We start from the raw sequence: 21490 nt of genomic DNA on the forward strand, positions 1-21490 counted from the left end.
CAGATATAGGATTTATTACAAGCCTTCGTTTTAAAGCCCAGGTTTACAGGTCAACGTGGAATGTCGCTTATCCGAACACCTGCACTTTCCTGTTCCCGTAACAAAGCCAAAAGTCACTTTTACAAGACTGACCGATCATGACTAACAGATAAACGCTGTGCTCTACAAATGTTTACATATTCTACTATTGTACGATTGTGATAAAGGACAAAAAACAAAAACCAATCAAGTGCTGTAGAACGGTTAAGAGTCTTATAGTTTAGAACTTCTTAGAAATGACTCGATTCGAGTGATCTAATCTGCTGTTTAGATACGTTTAGGTAGATCTTCTCATGAAGACAACGTTTTGTGACACATCTTGTTTGCTTGCATGCTTGATTCGTCTGATCTGAAGTTGTTTTTTTCTTCTTTGTGTCTTATAAGCACCACAAACCTCTCACATACAGAAATGTGTCTTCATTCATCAAGTCTATTGACTTATATGTTTACATTAAAGGTGGTTCACTATTCTGGCACATCTGCAAAAGGTTTAAGTGACCATCATGTTTACATCATTAAAATAGTGAGAGGAAATGAGAGGATGATGATGATTAGAGAGATAAGGAGGAAGAGAGAGAGAGAGAAAGACCTGAACCTACAGCCCAATACAGCAAAGCACATGAAAAATGAAAGGACCTCGATGTTTTTAGTGCTCTTTGCCGTTATCATTGCCAACTCTTATGCATGTGAACCTCTTCTTACTGTATAGATCTCATTTCCTTTATAGTATTTTCTTCTTATTGTAGGTCAGTTAGTTCCTCTGAAGAATGCATTTTGACATTTCACATGCATAAGTATTACTTTACTCAACTATATTCATTTTCAAGAAAAAAGAATAATATAGCACACCAGTGTAATATTTTTTAAGGATTTGTCAGGTTAGTTTGTGAATGTATATTGGTATAAATAAGATTGATATACGATGATGTTCTCTCATTCTTCTGTATTTGTATATATATATAGTGCATGTATTTGGCACAGCAGGGAAATGTTTCTGTTTGAACTTTGCATGTAAAGATTTTACCTGGAGTTCAAACCACAGGCCAATAAAAGCCAATATAAGCTGCATATTTACTCATCTGTTTGTCACTTTTGTGCACTGTAAGATCTTTCATCATATCAAAATCATCAATCTTTGACAGTAAAGCAGTTTACAGATTTATGTCTATACATAGCATGAATATAGCCATAGTTTCTGAAATGGATGCCGTTGGTAAAAATCTGGATACATGAGATGCAGGGGTGCAAGATGAGTTATTTTATATTGATGTGTATATGAGAAACTTTAACGTATGCGTGCACGTGTCACTTTAGGCCTGCCTTAAATGCACATCAACCAAAACCTGTTTTCAGATCACTAGAGGGCAGCTGTGGATAACAACATCTCTCTTCAGTGGGTCTCAATCAGCTCACCAGATGGCACTGGGGGTCACAGTTTTGATATTTGATAAAATATCTTAAATTCTGTATAGTCAAACTTCATATAAACAACATTGACATTGCATTATGCATTTGGCAGATACTTTTATACAAGGTATACGTGTGTTCCCTGAGTTTAAACCCATGACCTTTTGCACTGCTAACGCAATGCTCTACCACTGAGCTCTACAGTACAATGTTTAATTAAAATTCTAAGTAGTTTTAAAGGGGACATATCATGATCTTTTTTCATGTTTAAGTGCTATAATTGAGTCCCCAGTGCTTCTATAAACATAGAAAATGTGATAAAGATCAACCTAGTAACTTAGTTTTGGTAAATCATTCTCTGCAAGCATCTGAAGAAAAAGGTCATTGAAATTTGGCTCCCCTTGTGATGTCAGAAGGGGATTTTATTATAATAATACCGCCCCTTAATCTGCACTATCCAACCACGGCAACGTCATTTAGTGCATAGAGAAAATAATTGACCGCACAATTGAGTTTCAATTTCAACAAACCACCATTATGGCAATCAGTGTTTGCATTTCATCAGCTCATTTGCATTTTAAAGGACTCACCCAAAAACAGCAAATTTTTGCTCACACCTATAAATCGACATTTTTAACATGTTATGATAAACTATATATATGAAGTTTTCAGTTTAAAGGTTTATATATTTCACATCTTAAAAAAGTATTTTGTACAGAGATTGTTTTCTTATGACACTTAAAATGTCTTGACCTCCCCAGTATGGTGGCGCTGTTGTCAAAGTGGCCAACGTTCTCAGTTTGCTGTGGTGCATTGTGGGATTTGTAGGATGAGAAATATAAAAAACAAATCTGATATCTTGTTCAGTGCTTTGGCCGCTAAACTTTAGAGTTGAATGACGGCTCTGCTGTTTGCGTTGACCGTCCCCTTCTGTTAAAAGTCCTCGATAAACCTGGACTAATACACAAGAGTGTTTTCTAGACTCAAACCTGATTTCTTTTAGTTGTACTGTTGGACAGTTCCGGTACCCTTGGTGGTTCTCAATGCTTATTACACGGCTCTCTGGAATGCTTGATTCTGATTGGTCAGTTGAGACATTTGCAGGTTCGTTCTTTTCAAATAATAACCACTCCAAATTAATAACGCATAGCCGAACTACTTGCACGAGTAAAATCGCTCCGCGCCAATAAAGATCAATAAAGATTACTGTCTGTTTGGCGCCATCTTGTGACAAACACTCGACAAACACGACAAGACACAGACAGCTTACTGAGACTGAACTTGACAAAATAGAGCATGACAGCTACGAAGCCAACACACACAAAAATACAGAATGGGCATTAAAACTTCTCAAAGACTGGCTAAAAGAGAAAAAATGGAGACAGACAAGTATGAAGCAGAGGATCTTAATAAGGTATTACGATCATTTTATGCATCTGTGCAAAGTTTCGCGGAAGGATAAAAATGTTAATTAAAAACAAATATGCCAATAAAATGTTTAAAATTCATATTCATGTCCAGTTTTTTTTCTTATGTGGCAAGTAGCCGTGTAATAAGCGGGATAACATAGAGGCAGCCGGTAGTTATTGGGAAATAAGCCCCTTCAGTGTGATACAAGACCCTCCGCTTCGCGTCGGGTCCTGATCACACTGTCGGGGCTTATTTCCCAATAACTACCGGCTGCCTCTACATTATCCCTTACTTAGCCATATAGGGTCCATGAAATAATTCGATATAAATTATATAATTGTGTTCCATTATTAAGAAGGGGTATTTACATATAGGGACCCTCTAAGGACCATGTCAGTCTCGCTACTGCTAAGTTTATGAAAGCTTTTAAGATTATTTAAAAATACTGTTGAGTGCAAATGTAATTAATTAAATTAACATGATTTGTTTCAATTCAATTCAATTTTATTTATACAGCGCTTTTCACAATACTTAATTGTTTCAAAGCAGCTTTACATTAATAGAAGCAGTAAAAGCACAGAAAAACTACAAAAGCACAACATAATACACGATTGCATAAGCAGTCAAATTTGCTGCGGCTATGACTCGACATTATAAGCGAGCGTATTACTAATGTAACGTCTAGAAGAGGAAGCTAAGTTAAGCCCAAGAAGGCTGCCTCCCCGGGGTAAAAAAAACCCCAGGAGAAAAAAAACCCGGGCTGTTTAGCCGAGGAAATAAAAAAAGTCCTAGGAGGGAAAAACCCTTGGGAGATATATATGTATATACACACATATAAACGGATAAAGAGATTAAGCGGAGATTAAGCGGGTCCTGCCGGTGAGCGTTGGTCAGGCATCAGCTGGGTATCACATTGAAGGACGGCCAGTAGAGCAGAGGTGTGCTGACTTTCACATGTACCGAAACTGGGTCTGTTTGTCTCATTGTCCTCGGGGTCGAGTACGAGACAGGGAGAGAGAAACAAAATCTTATTAGCGCAGGGGCCATTCACATGTAATGCAAGTGTCACACAGTTTGTGTGTGTGTGTGTGTGTGTGTGTGTCTGTGTGTGTGTGTGTGTGTGTGTGTGTGTGTGTGTGTGTGTGTGTGTGTGCATGTCAGTGCGTGCGTGATGATGATGACATTTATTTGAAAATGTAGTAAGGCAGAAAGTTTTCTGTGATGGTTAGATTTAGGGGTCGGGTTAGGGGATATAATGGGTCTCATTCACTAAGCATGCGTAGGCACAAATTTGTTCGTAAAATGTGCATACTACAGACGTTTTAACTTACAAATCATGATTTAACAAAAAGTTTCATACTAAAATTTCTTCTAAATGTTTGCGAAAAGGTAAGAAAAACTTAGACAACACGTGCGCAACAATCATGACATGAACAAGGAAAAAGAACCCTATAATATATATCTGTGTTATATATTTTATACATTTTTTCCTTGTTCAAGATTAATGTGTATATGTGGTCTAAGTGTTTTTGTATACATTTAAAATACATTTTAGTATGAAAGTTTTTGTTGAATCATGATTTGTAGGTTAAAACATCCGTACGCACAATTCACGAACAAATTTGTGCATATGCATGTTTAGTGAATGAGACCCAATGTTTGTTCAGTAACTAGAAACAGGTATATAGATGTGTGATAAATTAATTTAGATGTTCAATAAGTAATCAATTCACAAGAAAATGTGAGACTTTACCCGTGTTAGAAAGTCTTCAGAAATATTTGTTATACGTTTTTATTGTACAAATGAAATATTTACATAACATGCAATGTAGGCCAAAGTTTCAAAATGCATTAATTTCAAAAATCTATTTCAGAACAAATTATTTTTTTTTCAACAAAAAATGCAAAATGACTTGGCCTAAAAAACTGTAAACCATTTTGCTCATAACAGTTTTATTATCTTTCAAGTGATGATTTTCATATTATATTTCACAGTATATCTTAGAGCAGTGCGTTGACAAGAAGTCAAACAAACACATACTGATAATGTAAGTCACTATAGACAAAAGTGTCTGCCAAATGCGTAAATGTTGTGAGTTTTGACTCAGTTATGCCCACATAAAAACAGCAAAGACATTGTTCAGGGGTGATGAAAGATGACTTGTTGTTTTTTAAGGGAAGGATTTATCTAAGGTGATAGGTTATAATAGTTCCTCCTTCAATACTAAAAATAACTCATGGCTATTGTCTTCTTGCATGTTTAAGACTCATTATCGCGTGAGAATCCAGAAGTTTCTATTTTGTGTCCTGTTGCTCTTTTTTTTAGCTTTAGTAGTGCGTTCATTTCAAATATTTGCTAAAGAAATGGCTACATAAATATTGACGTACTGTACTGACGTCTGGCTGTGGTTCAGCTCTTTAATTCAAGTGTTTCATAATACATGTGAGATTATTCATGCTCAGATCTGTGGACTGGGGAAGTTTGAGTCAAAAATGTTTAAGTCTTATTATTCTCTATGGCAGGCAATAGACATACAATAAATAAATAAATATTAACTAAATACACATTTTGACCCAATGTTTTCAATATTTTATTTTTTATCTTTACTGAAAATTCATTGATAATGTTGTATTTTTTTATTGTAAATAGAAGCAACATGTTATGACATTCAGTTTTGTCTTAATAAAAACATGACTGAAACACAACACTTTAAAACACAATAAGGAAATCAGACAGAAACAGTAATGATAATAGAGGTCATTGGCTCTGGTACAATACTAATAAAGCTCTTTGCCTGTATTAAATTATATCATTTGTCATGTTTCACGTTGACAAGGTACACATGCACACACATCCACACATCTGTGTTTTCACTACACATTCTGCAGCCAATCAAATTCGAAAACAGCTTCTTGTTAACGCCCACATTATCCAGACCAATTACAGGACATCCTACACTTAGTCACTTGCCTTATTTGGTTAGAAGAATCAGAAGCTGTTCCTGAACCAAACGCTTCTCTTAGTGATTCTGAATCAGCATTGATGGATGTAGATTGATCTTAAAAGAGAAATAAACACAGATCACATGTGAGGAGTATAAAGCAGATGACTGTAGATCAAGATCGCCATCAGTTTCATCATGATTATGCAAGAAAACTACGTCTAAAATACATTTTATTATTAAGCAAAGTGTCCTGCATGTTGATCTAACACCAAAGTTTAACTTAAAAATTTAAAACATTCATAAAAACACTGAAAACAGCATTTTTTATCTATCCCTGTTCTCTATCTCTATACTTTACATTTAAAAATAGAGCAAAAAATCTTTTTTTTGCATTTTTGTGTGGGTCCACATCCCATCTTTGGTTTGAATATTTTTTACCATTGAAAATAAAATGCACATTTTAGTCATGTCCCCAGGATTTCACTCAGTCCTGCTACCCATCGCGTCCCCCCTCTAAAGATCTAGGAATATCTTAATGTTCAGTCCTGTTACCTATTTAATTTTCTTTGATGTTAAAGAAATTTTACAGTAAAACAATTGTTAAATGTCTTCCTGCTATTAGCAGATATTTAATGCAGCTACATTTCATGTATTTGCTCAATTTATGCTAAAAACTCAGTCCTGTTACTTTCAGTCCTGTTACCAAAACACTCCATCCTTAATTAAGAAACCATGTTAAAAATAGTTACCTGAGGATGACAAATACTCATTTTGAAAAGCAAAATATGTGTGTTACTAGAGAGTGTGTTAAAAAGAAAAAAGTGAACTTAAATTTAGATGAGTTACAACATGCAAATGGCCCAGATTCAGTCAAATGACCCGACTGTTACTCAATGAAGAGTTTAAGTGCAGGATTTACAAAAAAGAAAAGAAGATGAAGAAGAACAGAAATGATTGATTCATTTTCCCAGAGCTGTCTTATCTGTATAATACCACATGTTTGTTCATATCTATATAATGCATTCAGTAAATCAAAGTAGACATGCATGTTATACTGACAGATTGACTGATGTCTCTCTTCAGGACATTCTTGAGCTCCACTGTCATAATACATTTGTGTAATAAGCACTGAAAAGATATATATTGTTTTATAGTTTTACAAGACTTTATTCGTTATTTGTTGTAACTTACTTTCAGTGCATAAGATAGTTTTTCATGTTTTGAGTATTATTGAGGTTTATGTGTTTAGTCCAAGATTCTGAGAAAGACACACGACTGTCCTGTAACCCTGAAGAAGATAAACAAGTTCAGAGAATAGATGGATGTTTAGTCGGTCTGAATGTTTTTGATTTGTTTTGTTTTATATCTTTAAACATCTAAATACAGAAGATGAGCAGTAACTTTAAACTTTTCACAAAGAGTTCAAGAAATAAAACATGCTACACTGTCAGTAATGAAAGGTTTGCTGTAGAGATCTGTCATTAATGAACAAACAGATGTTGGAGCCCAGGATCCAAGATCAAGATGTATCGAAAAATCGCAAATATGCACATTGTAATGGTTTCCAATAACTGAATGATTTAAGTTAATATGTAGTTGATGCAAATAGAAGAGAGACTGGTGATACAGAAAAAGTGATGTTTTTTTCCAGAATATAAAAACATGTATGTTGGTTATATTAATGTAATTTGCATATTAAAAATGAATTTAAATTATAAATAAAATGATATATTATAATTTAAATACATTTGTATTATTTATTTTTCTTATTAATTAATATCATAGTAATATAATGCAGCCGTACTTGCCAATGAGTGAAAAGAGAAACTTTGCTATAATATTTTCTAATTATGCATAATAATTTTATTAACATTGAGTGCCAGAATGTCAGAGATGTTTGAGACACAATGTCACACAAATAAAGCTAAATGGTTTCTTAATAAATGAGATGTAAGAAACTAAAACTATACTAGAAACTATTCTCAACTATAAACTTGAAATCAAGGCAAAATCTAAAAGTTACAGACTTTATATGTTTCATATGAATATATTTCTATATGACCAGTGAAAGAACGAGTTGTCTCATTTTCCAAGTCATCTCCCTGGCAAGGCCGTAGCCAGGATTTTTCAAATACCGAGGACATTTTTTTTATTATTTACATTTTTTCCATATTACAGAATAATAATAATAAACATGTCCAAACTACGACATAGCACAAATGTAACTGTGTCTGTGAGAATTTTGTTGGTGACTAAAAGCATCCAAAATAAATCAATGGTTACATTTCATCATCTGAAGTGCAAGTCACCCTTTGCCTAGAAAGAAACTGCAAAACTGTGTCATTTTTTCAAGAAGCTTCTTAAATTTTCAATTTAGGATGAATTTTTAAGAGTATAGAAGGAGTTTATATATAATACGGGCTCTTAGTGGCTGTTTTTTCTTCAATATTCAGTGTAAGTCATCTATTTCAAAAAATATATTTTTTTGGTTTCTAATAACAAAAATTAATCTGTTTGGAACAGCTATATCTTGTCTACAAAAGTAATTTCAAGCATTTAACCATAAGCCTTCAGATTTAATGATTTTAAGACCATAGTTAACATTTTAGTTAAGTGACCTTAAACTTTTGAGCAGTAGTGTAGGTTTTAATCTCATTGATAGCCGTATTGCATCCCATATTGTAGGCTATTTGCTGCATAACCTTTAACTTTCTCATCTTCCCTTCTTCTCTGCTGATCTTTTGCTGGCTTTCCAAATGATAGTTAAGTTTGTTACAGCCTTTTCATTTTCATTTGCTTTATTAGATTAGAATTACAGACGTGGACAGACTCTTTCTTACGTTGCATGTTACACAAACATTCTTGCCTTTCTTGCATACTATTCTTGTATAAAAGCAGTGCTTATTTGTGTTTGCGACCGCTACCTTTGAGCTTGTTGTACTTCCATCGCTCTGTCGTTGCGGGTGTGAGGGACTCGGGCGGACTGCACGTGAGGACCGGGCTGCTTGTGATTGTCTAGCAGCACCTGCTGCTCGTTGAGTGTAGAGAATGATACATGCTCTCGCGTCCGTCTCCAACCACGACAGAAAAGATCGCTAGATTTGTCCTTTTTCGCTTTTTTTAAGTTGCTTAATCTAGCGACAAAGTCATCAACACGACACTGCTCGGACTGTGCATGTATATAGTGTATGGTAAATGGAAATGGTAAATGGACTGCATTAATATAGCACTTTTAACAGACCTATGGCCATCCAAAGCGCTTTACAAGTTTACCTCACATTCACCCATTCATACACCAACGGCGGTGTCAGCCATGCAAGGCGCCATCCAGCTCGTCAGGAGCAGCTGGGGTTAGGTGTCTTGCTCAAGGACACCTCGACACTTGGTCCGGTGGAGCCGGGGATTGAACCACCAACCTTCCGATTTGTAGACAACCTACATGAACCACTGAGCCACTGCCGCCCCTATGTGTATGAGCTAATCCTGCTTCTGGTTGGCTAACGATGGAAATTCAGCCAATCATCATTGATTATGTGGTTGTTCCACCCCCTTTAACATACACAGGCCAATCAGTTATGTGTTTCCCACCCCTCAACACACGCAAGAGAAAAACATTGCCTGTCTAATGATGAGAGTTTACTCGCTTCAGTGAGATTAATTATACTAATGCGCAGCTTTTAAATGTCAGTAACGCTGTAAGGAAACGACGTTTATATATAACGCCGTTATTTCCATCACTGCACGTGATGGTCCGTAGATGCAAGGATTGTCTCGTCGGCTATTTTCACATCAAAATGAAACGAAACTTCAAGAAAAAACTACCGAGGACATGACCTCGGTGTCCTCAATGGTAGCTACGGCCATGCTCCCTGGTATACAGTACAAATGATCTGTGTGCAGTTAACACTGAGGGAAGGAAGATTGAGAGGCTGTATAAAAAATCAGTCCTCACCATTCATAAACTAATGTTTGAACAACATCAGCTGCACTATAATCTTGTTTTGAAGACTAGCAGAGAGGCATTTTATTCTCATGTTATCAATCAAGGTGCTGCTAATCCTAGGACGTTTTTATGACAATTGTCTTCCTAAATCTCCAAAGAAAACTGTCTGTCCTTCTGATGAGATGTGCAATAATTGTAAAAAATATTTTACAGAGAAACTTCAGAGTATTTATAGCTCCATCTCCTCTGACTCTCCTTTGCTGACTAGTGGGTCTTACTAAAAAAAAAATTCGAACTTTGTTACTGTCAATGTAGACAATGTTTTTAAACTGATCATGAATATGAGTTCATCCACATGTTTGACCCCTTGCCTACTGAGGTCCTAAAAAATTGTTTACCACAGGTCTGCCCTTCCATAACAATTCCCTAGCCTCTGGTCAGGTGTCTCCGCCCCTTATGGTGGCCGCCATCACACCTGTTTAAAAAAACAGGTTGTGATTTTCAAAATTTTGCTAACTACAGGCCTGTTGCGAACCTGCCCTTTGTGGCAAAGGTTCCGGAACAAGTTGTTTTGACAAGCTTTTGACACTATAGGTCATATCATCCTTCTAGACAGCCTGCGTGTGTTGTTAGGCATCTCTGGTGTTGTGTTCAAATGGTTTGAGTCCTATTTAGCAAATCTTTTTCAGTATGTTTGCATGGGGAAAAATAAATCCAAGGCCACATTAGTTCAGCAGGGTGTCCCGCAGGGGTCAGTACTTGGGCCGACTTTTTTCTGCATTTATATGCTCCCACTAATTGACATTATTAGAAAATATGGTCTGGGGTTTCATTATTACGTAGGCTACAGTAGACAACACACATATTTATGTGAGACCACTCCCGGTTCCTAAGCTTATAATCTCAGCTCTGAGCGCATGTCTGGAAGAAATAAAGTTATGGATGCATGCCAACTATCTTAAACTTAATGAATCAAAAACAGAACTTCTACTTGTTGGTATGCCGACAGCTTTGCTTAAATATACCTGTCAGAATCTGTTCACTAACTCCAGCAGCCCCAGCGAAATTTAGGTGTTATTTTTGATTCACATTTGTCTTTTGATGCCCACATCAAAATGGTTTCAAAATCTGCTTTCTTCCATTTTTCAAAAATATTGCCAGAGTTCTGCCAGATGCGGAAAAGCTTATCCATGCATTTATCACGTTGAGACTTGATAACTGTAATGCACTATACTCTGGTCTCCCTGATAAATCTATTAAGAAGTTACAGTATATACAAAACTCGGGCTGCACGTGTATTAACACACACAACTATTCAGTAGCATATTTCCCCTGTTCTTTATACTTCATTAGCTTCCAGTACCACCATCTTGATTTTAAAATATAAAGCCATTCATGGGATAGCACTGGAATACCTCTGTGATCTTGTTGCTCCATACATTCCAACTCGTTCTCTCCGCTTGTCTGACTCTTCTGCCCACATTCAAATTAAAGTTGATTGGGTGGTCACTCCTTTACAGCTACCGCGTACCGCCCCACGGTTGGGGAATAAACTTCCTCTTGTAATTAAAATTTCCCCAACTCTGGACTGCTTTAAGAGGTCTTTAAAGACCCATCTTTTTAAAAATGCTTATTGTCTTTGAAGTATGTATATTATGTACTGTTGTATTTATTTATATTCCTGTTTGATTTTTTCTGTTTTAATTGTTTTAACTATTTTTTATAATATACTTTTTTATAAAAATTATTATTATAATGTGTAGCGCTTTGGGTTGGAGAAAAGCGCATTACATATAAAATGCATCATCATGACATTTATTCATTTATTTATTTAACAAACGATTGTACAAGTATAAGCAATATACTTAAAGTTTTTAGCAAAGTAAGAGAAGATCAACAAAAAAGTTGATTTTTAATACTGCATACAGATGTCCTGCAGTTGTGATTGTATTCTAATTAAAAGACTTATTGATTAAAGTGTTTACATGAAGGCTTTTCAATGTGATTTCAAATGGAATATTTGGTTGTATGTAAATACTGTACACCCACTGTTAATACTTAACCAGTCGTTAAGAGATAACCCTGAGTATTAATAATCTGATGTTTCACACTGTGCATTCCCAAACCCTATGTTAACGTTTTCATTTGCATATTTGTGGTGTCAACAGTCATGATTCAATAAAAGTCATGTCAAACTGAATAACGTGCGGTCGTTTTAAATAACTGCTTGTCTCAAGCAGGGTTTCATACCCCTATAGGTTAATTTTAGGGATAACCCTGTTTCTAAATTACAAAAGTGAAATGGTCCTTAACCTAGGGATAAAAGCATTGTAGAACGGAGATATCCGAGGGGTTACGCGTGTTGAAAAGCCCTTTTCTTTTATTATATGGGTAAACTTCACTATCTATCAGTCATAACATTCCTTTTATGCATCCAGTCTATTCTATTTAAAATAATAATATAATTTATTTGGGCTTCAACAATTTCATACAATTATAATTTGAATCTCTTAAAACTAATTTCTCTAATGTGGGTGAAGAAGTGTTTCAGACATGTTTTTTCAAATTTTATTTAATGTTCTGACAGCATACCTACAACTAGACTAGTTTTAGCTGGTGTAGGCTGGTTTTATAGGGGTTTCGCCACTTTTTAGCTGGTCTTCTAGAACGGTCAAGCTGGTGAGTCTCCCAGCTAAGACCAGCTTAACCAGCTAAAAAGGTGACCAAAGTCCCTCTAAATCCATCCTTCTACACCAGGTTAACCAACTAAAACCAGCCTGGAAGACTAACTAAAACCAGCCATCCAGTCTGGGACTTATTGACTTAAAGCATCCTGTAAGTTTCAGAACTAAAAAATGTCTCCTTAGTCCAAAAAAACCCCTTTATTGCTTTTATTGTTTATGATGTTTGATGTGGAAATTATTGATGTAAAAGTCTTGGTTACAGTCTAAGTGAAAGTCAGATGATAGTCTCTGGTGGTTCTCCTCTAGACCATTTCAAAAGATGTAAACAACACTGGTCCAGAAGCACTTCCTGTTTCAGTTTTTTAACACTAGATTACAACCAACAGAACATATAGAACTGAATCAAAAAGTTAAACAAACATCTTAAAGATGATGATATATGTGAAATTAAAAAAAAAAAACAGTCAGAAACTGAAACAGGAAGTGTTTCTGGACCAGTTTTGCTTATGGTCTATAAGGTGTCATATCTTCAGGTCCTGCTGGCTTGTTTTAGTAGCTGTTTATTTATTTTAAATCTTGCTCCATGTATTTCAATCAGGTGACTTTGCGGTCAAGAATGTGTAAGATTTCAGTTTCAGCAGTATGTTTTGGATATTGCCTTGCTGTAGGATGAAGCCATGGCTGATGAGGTTTGAAGCATTTGGTTAAACCAGCAGTTGAGATCTTTCTCTTCATTTCTGAATCTGTTTTACTTTTACTGTGTGATGCAGTCAGTGTCTCAAATTCACGCGGACTTGTGGTCTTGTGGACTTACAGTGCAAGTCCTCAAAACCGTAGGGTGAGCCATTCGTCATTTTAGGTTTCAGACTTCTTCCTGACAGTAAATGCGTTACGTCACAAAAGTGCGGACTTGTAGAAAGACCATGAGTGTTTTGGGACAGGGCCTTTGAGTTTGATGAATGTCAAACGTCTGCATATGATGTTGAAACCATATATGACATTATATTTTAAACATTATGTGACCTGCTCATGATGACTACAGCTCTGATGTTTCTTTACTGTACATTATTATACATTATTATATACATTATTATATATTATGAGTACATAATTTCTTTGTTTGGCAGTTTGTATGTGGTGTATATTTTTAATGTGGCTTTATAAAGTTTGTGCAATCTTAACGTTGTTCTGCTTGTTGTTTATTATACAAATAAAATTTTTCCCATTTGTACACACATATTATCTGTATAGTTTTTTTCTGTAGCTCTGAACTTTGTCATTAATCTTCTCAAGTGTGTTTTTAATGTCTGTTGACAGGTGTGATCAAGGTCAAATCTCAACTATGTTTGATATTAAAGTTGTATTGTAGGATTATGTGATTAGAACAAACCTTAACCAGATTGTTTAAAGAACATAAATGCTGCCTTACAACCATAGAAATTAATTTATAATTTATATCTAACTATCTAACTCTATAGTTTAATTGGTCTGCACCTGCCAAGCTTACTTGCCTTAGTACATTTATCTGCTTTTAAATTTCTGAATATTTTAGATATATGTCAGTTTGGTTATAACTACACAAATTCAGACATTTGTGTTCAGTTGATTGGCTGCTTTTTATCTATGGCACTTTTTTCATACTGAATAGTGTCCAATGCATCACTGAAGGATTCTGTCTCTGTTGATTTATTTTAATGCACTTAATTTTATAATTTTTTTTGTATATAATATATCTTCAAAATTAAAGATAGTCTACATCTTCAAATCTACATCTACAAATCCAACCATCATGGGAAATCTTATGTATTTATGAGGTGGTTATTTTGTATGAATTTGTATGAAGTGAATTGTACTTAAATGTCTGATAATGACATAAAAGCGTTAATGAAATGCAACCCAAAACCCCACCCCTAATCCCGCCCCTAAACCAACGTAATATGGCCGAATGGAAATTGTACAAAAACGTATGAATGAGAGTGTACAAATTCATATAAATTTGTACTCCCTGGTAGACGAGATCTCAATGGGACCTTCCTGGTTTAAAAAAAAATCCTTATTTATTTATATTATATATATTAATATATTATGTAAGCTCTATTTTTATTAAACATGCCTTTCTCTGTTTCACTTGTAACCAGGTACACACACTTTGATAGCCTTAATATTGGCACTTAAAAATAATAGAAATTATAATATTCTTACATAAACACACAAAATTATTTTTGCCCAATTTGAACTGAATTGGTAATACACACAGCTGATGAAACAAGCATATATATATATATATATATATATATATATATATATATATATATTCAGTTTTCATATTAATAAAATATTTGCTTTAACAGTGAAAATTTTGAGAATTTTTGATCAAATGTAATTGCGTAAATTAGACTAAGTATTTTGGTAATAAAAGCGAGTATAATTGTGGAACAAAGCCAAGCTCAACCCCTCCTGGGCCTTCACACAATAGAAGGAGGTATAAAACATAAAGCTTAGGTAAACTGTGTTCTCAAACGCCTGTGGACGAACCATCAATCCACAGGACAAGCATGGAGAAATTCTCCTTAATAGTGTTATGGTTTATACAGTGGATTTTCTTGCATATTGGAACGAGCGTCACGCAAACAGGTAACTCAAATCCCTATTATATCATTATTATTATTATCAATTATAAAGATTTTTAGGTCTATAGTGTTTTATGTGAACTCAATTGTTTGATTAGAATGAGATCTTATAAAATTTCCTGCCTTGCTCTTCCTGTTTAACTTCTTCTATTGTGACGCCATAAGCCTCGGATATTATTCAAAATTGACCAATCCCAGAATGACATTAGGATTTTCTTCAGCTATGTGTTCAACAAGTCATTGTTATATAATCTTAGTTTTACATTTGTCATTAAAGGTCACCCTTACGTGAGACCACAGTCAATATTATTCATCAAATGAGAACAATAACAGTTACAAAAGAATAACTAATGTAGTATAACTAAACTGTGTTTCTTCACCACTTTCACTTCTGTGATTAAAAATTAAATCAGCTTAGATGTAAATTTGAGGCCGCATGGAAATACAAAATTAAACTTAATTTTTACATTTAAAGATTTTGATTTTAAAAGAAAAAAAATCCAGATTTTTTTGCTCAGTAGGTGAATATTTGAAATGAACTCTTTGTCGATTAAAGCCCACATTATGCTCTTTAAAACGTTCTCAAATTTACATTTGACAATAATATAGAAATATAAAAATGTATTAAATACATGCATTTAGAGTACACTGTAAAAAATGAAAACTGCTCTACCTTAATACTTAAAAAACTTACTTCAATTGGTAACAACTAAAAATTACAATTGCTTGCTTTAATTGGTAACATTTAAAATATTTTAAACATTTTCAACTTAAAATTTTCATTTAAAGTGAGAAAATGTAAGTTGAAAAAGTGTAACTTTTTAGGCGTACTTAGGCGAACTTTTACAGTGTTGTTTTTTTATTATAAAGATCAAAATTCAGACTTTTCATCTTGTCATGACTTTTTGAATTTAACGAACAGAGTCATTATAAATGTATTTAGAGTCATTCAAAACATATTAAAGAGATAGTCGATTCTTTGTTTTTCAAAGCCGGTATGAGTTTCTTTATTCTCTTTAACACAAAATAAGATATTTTGATAAATGATTGTAAGCACACAGTTGACAATACCCATTTACTTCCATAGTATTTGTTATTCCTACTATGGAAGTCAATGGGTACCGCCCAACTGTGTGCTTACCATCATTTTCAAAATATCTTATTTTGTATTCAGCAGAATAAAGAAACTCATACGGGTTTATTGAAACAAAAGGGTGAGTAAATGATGACAGAATTTGTATTTTTGGGTCAACTATCCCTTTAAGCACATCAACCAACATTAGATACATCGCTTTAAATGTAAATGTAGTTGTCAATGGAACTGAAATATAAACAGCTAATTTATTTTCATAACCTCTCATTTTGTTTCTGAATCTCATGTCCATGACAGTGATCCCCGCTCATAATGAACAGGTCTGTAGCACATGGGGTAACTTTCACTTCAAGACTTTCGATGGAGACTTTTTCCAGCTGCCATCCACGTGTAATTATATCCTCACTGCAATGTGTGGAAGCACCTACGAGGACTTTAACATTCAGATACGCCGACATGTGGTACAACATCAACCAACCATCACTAGCATTACCATGATGTTGGACGGCACCGTGGTGGATTTCACTAACAGCTCCATTAGTGTAGATGGACAGCTGTAAGTCTCCTGTCAATCAAAGTTACAGCAATGTTTTTAAAGACAGGATTTACAGTAATGTGTGTTTTCTGTTAGGGTCACTTTACCCTTCAGTCAGTCAGGAGTACTGATCGATAAAAGTTTCACCTACATCAAAATCACAGCTAAGTTCGGACTGGTGGCCATGTGGAATGGACACGACTCTTTTATGGTGGGTAAAGGATCAATCTGTGCATCATCAACACAAGAAAAAATAAAACGCTTTAATTGCACTTTCTTTATATTTCTCTCTAGGTGGAATTGGACAAGAAATACCAACATAAGACCTGTGGTTTATGTGGAGACTTTAATGGCATCCAGATGTACAATGAGTTCATGGATAACGGTATGATAGATCATTTATATGGATCGCTCACTCAAAATATGAACCTTTATTAAGTTTAGGGCTATCAAAAGATTGGTGCTGTCAAAAGATTAATCACAATTAATCGCATTCAAAATGAAAGTATTTTTTTTTTTTTGCATAATATATGTGTGCTGTGTGTAATTATTATGTATATATAAATACACACACATTCATGTATGTATTTAAGAAACATTTACATTTTTATACAGTGTGTATATATATTTATTTATATTTTTATATATTCTATATACATTTTTAAAAAGTATATATAAATGAAAAATCTGAAATGACTTTATGTATGTGTGTGTGGTTAAATAAACATTATAATTACACTCAGTACACACACACATATTATGCAAAAAATATATTTTATTTTGAATACTATTAATCGCGATTAATCTTTTCGCAGCACTACAAAAGATTAATCACAATTAATCACACACAAAATAAAAGTTTGTGTTTGCACGTATACATTTAAGAAAAAAATATATTTTATTTATATATAATATAAAATATATAAAAAGCCTAAATGAATAAATATATTGTAAATACATACTAATATATTATGCTTTTATTTTGTATACGATTAATCGCGATTCATCTTTTGACAGCCCTAATTATATTACAGTTTGTACAAATGTATTAGTGTAAAATGATTTGGGAGCAGTAATGCTAATAGATGTGAATAAAAATATTTTCTTTTAACGTTAAATCTATCTTTACTAAGGTGTTAAGATGTCTCTAGATGACTACGCACACTCGGCAAAAATGGATGGCCCAACAGAAATCTGTACAGACAAAATCCCTTCAACAGATGAGTCCTGTGAGAACCCGGTGAGAATGTGTTTGGATCATCACTGTTTGATAAACTCAGAAAATGTGGATTACAATTTTACAGTTTTATTCGTCTGGAAAATGCTTTTATTTAAAGCAACTCAGACGTCAGAAATAATAGGAGATAATAAATGTTTACTTTGTTTCTAGACATCAGTATGTGAGCAGTTACTCTCTGGTCCGTCTTTCATCGGCTGTACGGATCTCGTAGCTCTCGACTCTTTTATCAAGGCCTGTGAATCAGATATGTGTCAGTGTACAAACAGCAGTGAATCATTCTGTATCTGCAGTATCATCTCTGAATATTCACGACAGTGTGTTCACGCCGGTGGAAAGCCCGACACGTGGAGGACTGAACAATTCTGTGGTAAATCTGTCAAACTTCTGAATGAAAGCAGATGTTATAAACCTCATAAATATATTTTCATTTTTTTTTGTAGAATAAACCGAGTGTTTCTTTCATCATATTATTGCTTTATGATTTGAATCGTTTAATTCAGTCGTGAAAGTCAAAAGTGAGAGAGGCCAAAATCGCCATTTACATGAAGAATACTATTTAAAAATGTAATGTATTAATGAACATGACAGGTTTTAAGTACAACAGGTAGTTTTGTGTTTGATAATAGTACTGTAGTACTGTATGTTTTAATAATGAAACATAATGTATAATTTCTAGCACTGTAGAGCTTGGAGATGTAATGCTGTGGAAAAGTAAACTTGAGATGTTAAGATGCCTTGTTTATATCATGTTTATTTGTTTAGGTAAATCATGTCCATATCACAATATGGTGTACCAGGAATGTGGGAATCCTTGTGTCAACACTTGTTCAAACCCTGACCGAGGTCTTATTTGTGAGGAACATTGTATCGATGGCTGTTTCTGCCCTGAAGGTACATGATCAAATTCAAATCTCCAAATGTCAAATGTTATAAATGTACAGCTTTTACATTTCTTTTTTTGTATGCATGAGAATAAAATAATTAGTAATGGTCAGATATATTAAAATTTTTGTAATTGTTACTATTTTATTACACAACTTTAGTAATAAAAAAACAAAAAATATATTTTCCTTGTTCCAGTTTATAGTTTTAAACTTAATAAAAAAAAGATTATCCAATGTTTTATAATTTTAAACTTTTAGGGGCGGTTTCCCGGGATTAGACTATTTCTAGACTAACAAAATGTAAGCTGCTGTCCACACTGAAAGCAACTTGCACTGACATATCTTAAAATACACAAGTTCCCTTTGTTTTGCCTCAAAATGCATGCCAGTAATGTAAAACTAGTTCATAATTAGTTTCATAATTAACTCAGAGGTGGACACTACTTAAGTATTTTAGTTACATTTTCCAAGCATCTATGCTTTATCAGAGTGTTTGTCTTGGGAAAAAATTTACTTAACTTTATAAAAAAAATTTCAGTACATTCTAAAGCATTAAATCATACTGTTTATACCACGGGTCTGTTGAATGCTGAATTCTGATTGGCTGAGAAATGTTTCGTGGGTATGCATTATTTCTGATAACCGCACACCTAACTTCTCAAATGTCTTAAAATTAGGCAACAGAGCAATGTTTGTGGTAACCGTGGTATAAAAGGAATAATTGACTTTATTTGAAAATAATGCATAACCACCTTGGGTGTGCATTATTTTCTTATAATTCAATGGCCCGTTGTCAATTATTCCTTACGTATTCCTTTTATATTGCATATTACAATTGATTTAAGAGCTAATTACATAAAATTTTGTACTTTTACTTTTCTTGAGTAAAAGTACGATAGTACTTTTTACTTAAGTAAACGTAAAAAATTACTATATGTTTAATGTACTGAAATATTAAATATAAACTAAAAACTTGAAATTATGAAATATAGTAGAGTAAAAATTATGATAATATGCTTTGGAATGTATGTTTTCCAAAGAAAACACTGATAAAATACAAATACTTAAAAATTTACTTTTATGTAGAACAGTGGTTCTCAAACTTTTTCCACGTGCGGCCCCCCTTGTGTAAGGTGCATTACTTCGCGGCCCCCCAAAGAAAATTTATGACAAAAAATGTTCTAAAATGTAACATTTTAATTAAACAAAAAATAAAGTTATACAAATTAGAGCTGTTGGTAAGTAGCTTTATTTTTTTTAGGTTTATTTACACAGAATTCATGATAAATGAATGTATTTTATAAAATGTCATAAAACTGGGGCCCCCCTGGCACCATCTCGCGGCCCCCCTGGGGGCCCCGGACCCCAGTTTGAGAACGACTGATGTAGAAAGTAAAAATACTTGTTATGTAGTGTCCGCCTCTGATTAAACTAAGGCCAAGTCCTGGCTTAAGCTAATCCCTGTCCGGTGGCCGGTTGCATAAAACTTTAATGTACTTTAAGACTAGTCTTAAAAGTTAGTCATGAATTTTTTCTTCAAGACTGATCATAACTCTTTTAAGTATGTTACATAGAAAGGTAGATCAGTCTAATTAAATCCAAATAATAAGACTGATTAGCCCTAACTAATTGCTATTTAGTCAGAATCATTCTTAAGACGCAGTCTTAAAGTCACGGCTATGTTTATGCAACCGGCCACAGGAAACCACCCCTTAATTTTTTTCCAAAGGTTTTAAAGGTTTAAACTTTTTAAAAAATCTAGCTGAAGTTTTCAAAAGTTTATAGTTTTAAGAATATAAGTAATTAATCAAAAAATATGGTACAACGTTACTGGGGCACATAATAATGATGTATATAAGGTATATTTTTGTAACTTTTCAAAACTTCAAATACATCTTAAGAGAGGTGTGGCTTACCATATAAAGACTTGAAATGCAAGCGCATGATTATTAAGGAAATGATTATGCACACATTAATGAAATGTGTCTGTTATATGATGTGTTATAGGTTATGTGTTTGATGACATCACTGATAAAGGTTGTATCGCCAAACATCAGTGTCCCTGCGTACACAATGGAAAAATATACCAACCTGGACAGACATACAAAAGCAACTGTAAAGAATGGTGAACATGTTTTTCATCCTTTCACTATCACTCTCTGAATTTATTTACTGGTTCCCAAAAGTGAAGACATCACAGTTAAATCATGAATGGTGCGGTTGTATTTTCATAGCTTGAGCCGATGTTGGTCAGGTCGAGATGCTCAAGTAGTAAACTGATAATCATGTTCAGTAGTCGTAGTGTTTACAGCAGGGGTCTCCAACCTTTATGTGAGCGAGGGCTACCACAATGGATAAAACATTCTGGAAGGCTACTTTTTTGATATAGTCTACTTAAAACCTTTTTGTTTTGTTGTTGATTTTATTGTATTTTACTTGTTGATGTTTTATCATTGTTTAACACGTTAACATACACAAAAGAAGCCAAGCTAATGTAACAAATATGTAATAAATAAATATTAAAATTGAGGCCATTAGTAGAATGTGCTTTGGTGGGCAACTCACAGACTTTGTGCGGGCACCACGTTAGAGACCACTGGTTTACACTATCTGGGAAAATTTACCTATGAATTATGTATGTTGTTGCATCAACCTATTAAACTGGGATTGGAGAAAATAT

General features: G+C 34.0%; 2 protein-coding genes across 2 annotated transcripts; both read left to right on the forward strand.

The window, feature by feature from the left end:
• Nucleotides 1-16284: 16284 nt before the first annotated feature.
• On the forward strand, nucleotides 16285-17124 carry LOC141352835 (mucin-2-like). The gene is made up of 3 exons (XM_073858849.1): nucleotides 16285-16707; nucleotides 16783-16897; nucleotides 16981-17124. Exons 1-3 carry the CDS (start codon nucleotides 16436-16438, stop codon nucleotides 17122-17124), a joined length of 531 nt encoding a protein of 176 aa, XP_073714950.1. The 5' UTR covers nucleotides 16285-16435.
• A 700-nt stretch (nucleotides 17125-17824) lies between these two features.
• Nucleotides 17825-20939, forward strand: LOC141352836 (mucin-2-like). Its single transcript, XM_073858850.1, has 4 exons — nucleotides 17825-17926; nucleotides 18077-18293; nucleotides 18689-18817; nucleotides 20818-20939. The coding sequence occupies exons 1-4, from the start codon at nucleotides 17828-17830 to the stop codon at nucleotides 20937-20939; spliced, it is 567 nt and encodes a 188-aa protein (XP_073714951.1). The 5' UTR covers nucleotides 17825-17827.
• The last annotated feature ends 551 nt before the right edge of the window (nucleotides 20940-21490 follow it).

This window comes from Misgurnus anguillicaudatus, chromosome 21, assembly GCF_027580225.2.
Source record: "Misgurnus anguillicaudatus chromosome 21, ASM2758022v2, whole genome shotgun sequence".
Classification (NCBI taxonomy): domain Eukaryota; kingdom Metazoa; phylum Chordata; class Actinopteri; order Cypriniformes; family Cobitidae; genus Misgurnus; species Misgurnus anguillicaudatus.

What these genes read in the sequence shown, in the direction of transcription:
- LOC141352836 (XM_073858850.1), top strand. Translation starts at nt 17,828, where the DNA reads ATGTCTCTAGATGACTACGCACACTCGGCAAAAATGGATGGCCCAACA. An exon ending in ATGAGTCCTGTGAGAACCCG is followed by an intron (nt 17,927 to 18,076) that starts GTGAGAATGTGT and finishes CTTTGTTTCTAG; the next exon opens with ACATCAGTATGTGAGCAGTT. An exon ending in GAGGACTGAACAATTCTGTG is followed by an intron (nt 18,294 to 18,688) that starts GTAAATCTGTCA and finishes TTATTTGTTTAG; the next exon opens with GTAAATCATGTCCATATCAC.
- LOC141352835 (XM_073858849.1), top strand. Translation starts at nt 16,436, where the DNA reads ATGTCCATGACAGTGATCCCCGCTCATAATGAACAGGTCTGTAGCACA. An exon ending in ATTAGTGTAGATGGACAGCT is followed by an intron (nt 16,708 to 16,782) that starts GTAAGTCTCCTG and finishes GTTTTCTGTTAG; the next exon opens with GGTCACTTTACCCTTCAGTC. An exon ending in ATGGACACGACTCTTTTATG is followed by an intron (nt 16,898 to 16,980) that starts GTGGGTAAAGGA and finishes ATTTCTCTCTAG; the next exon opens with GTGGAATTGGACAAGAAATA.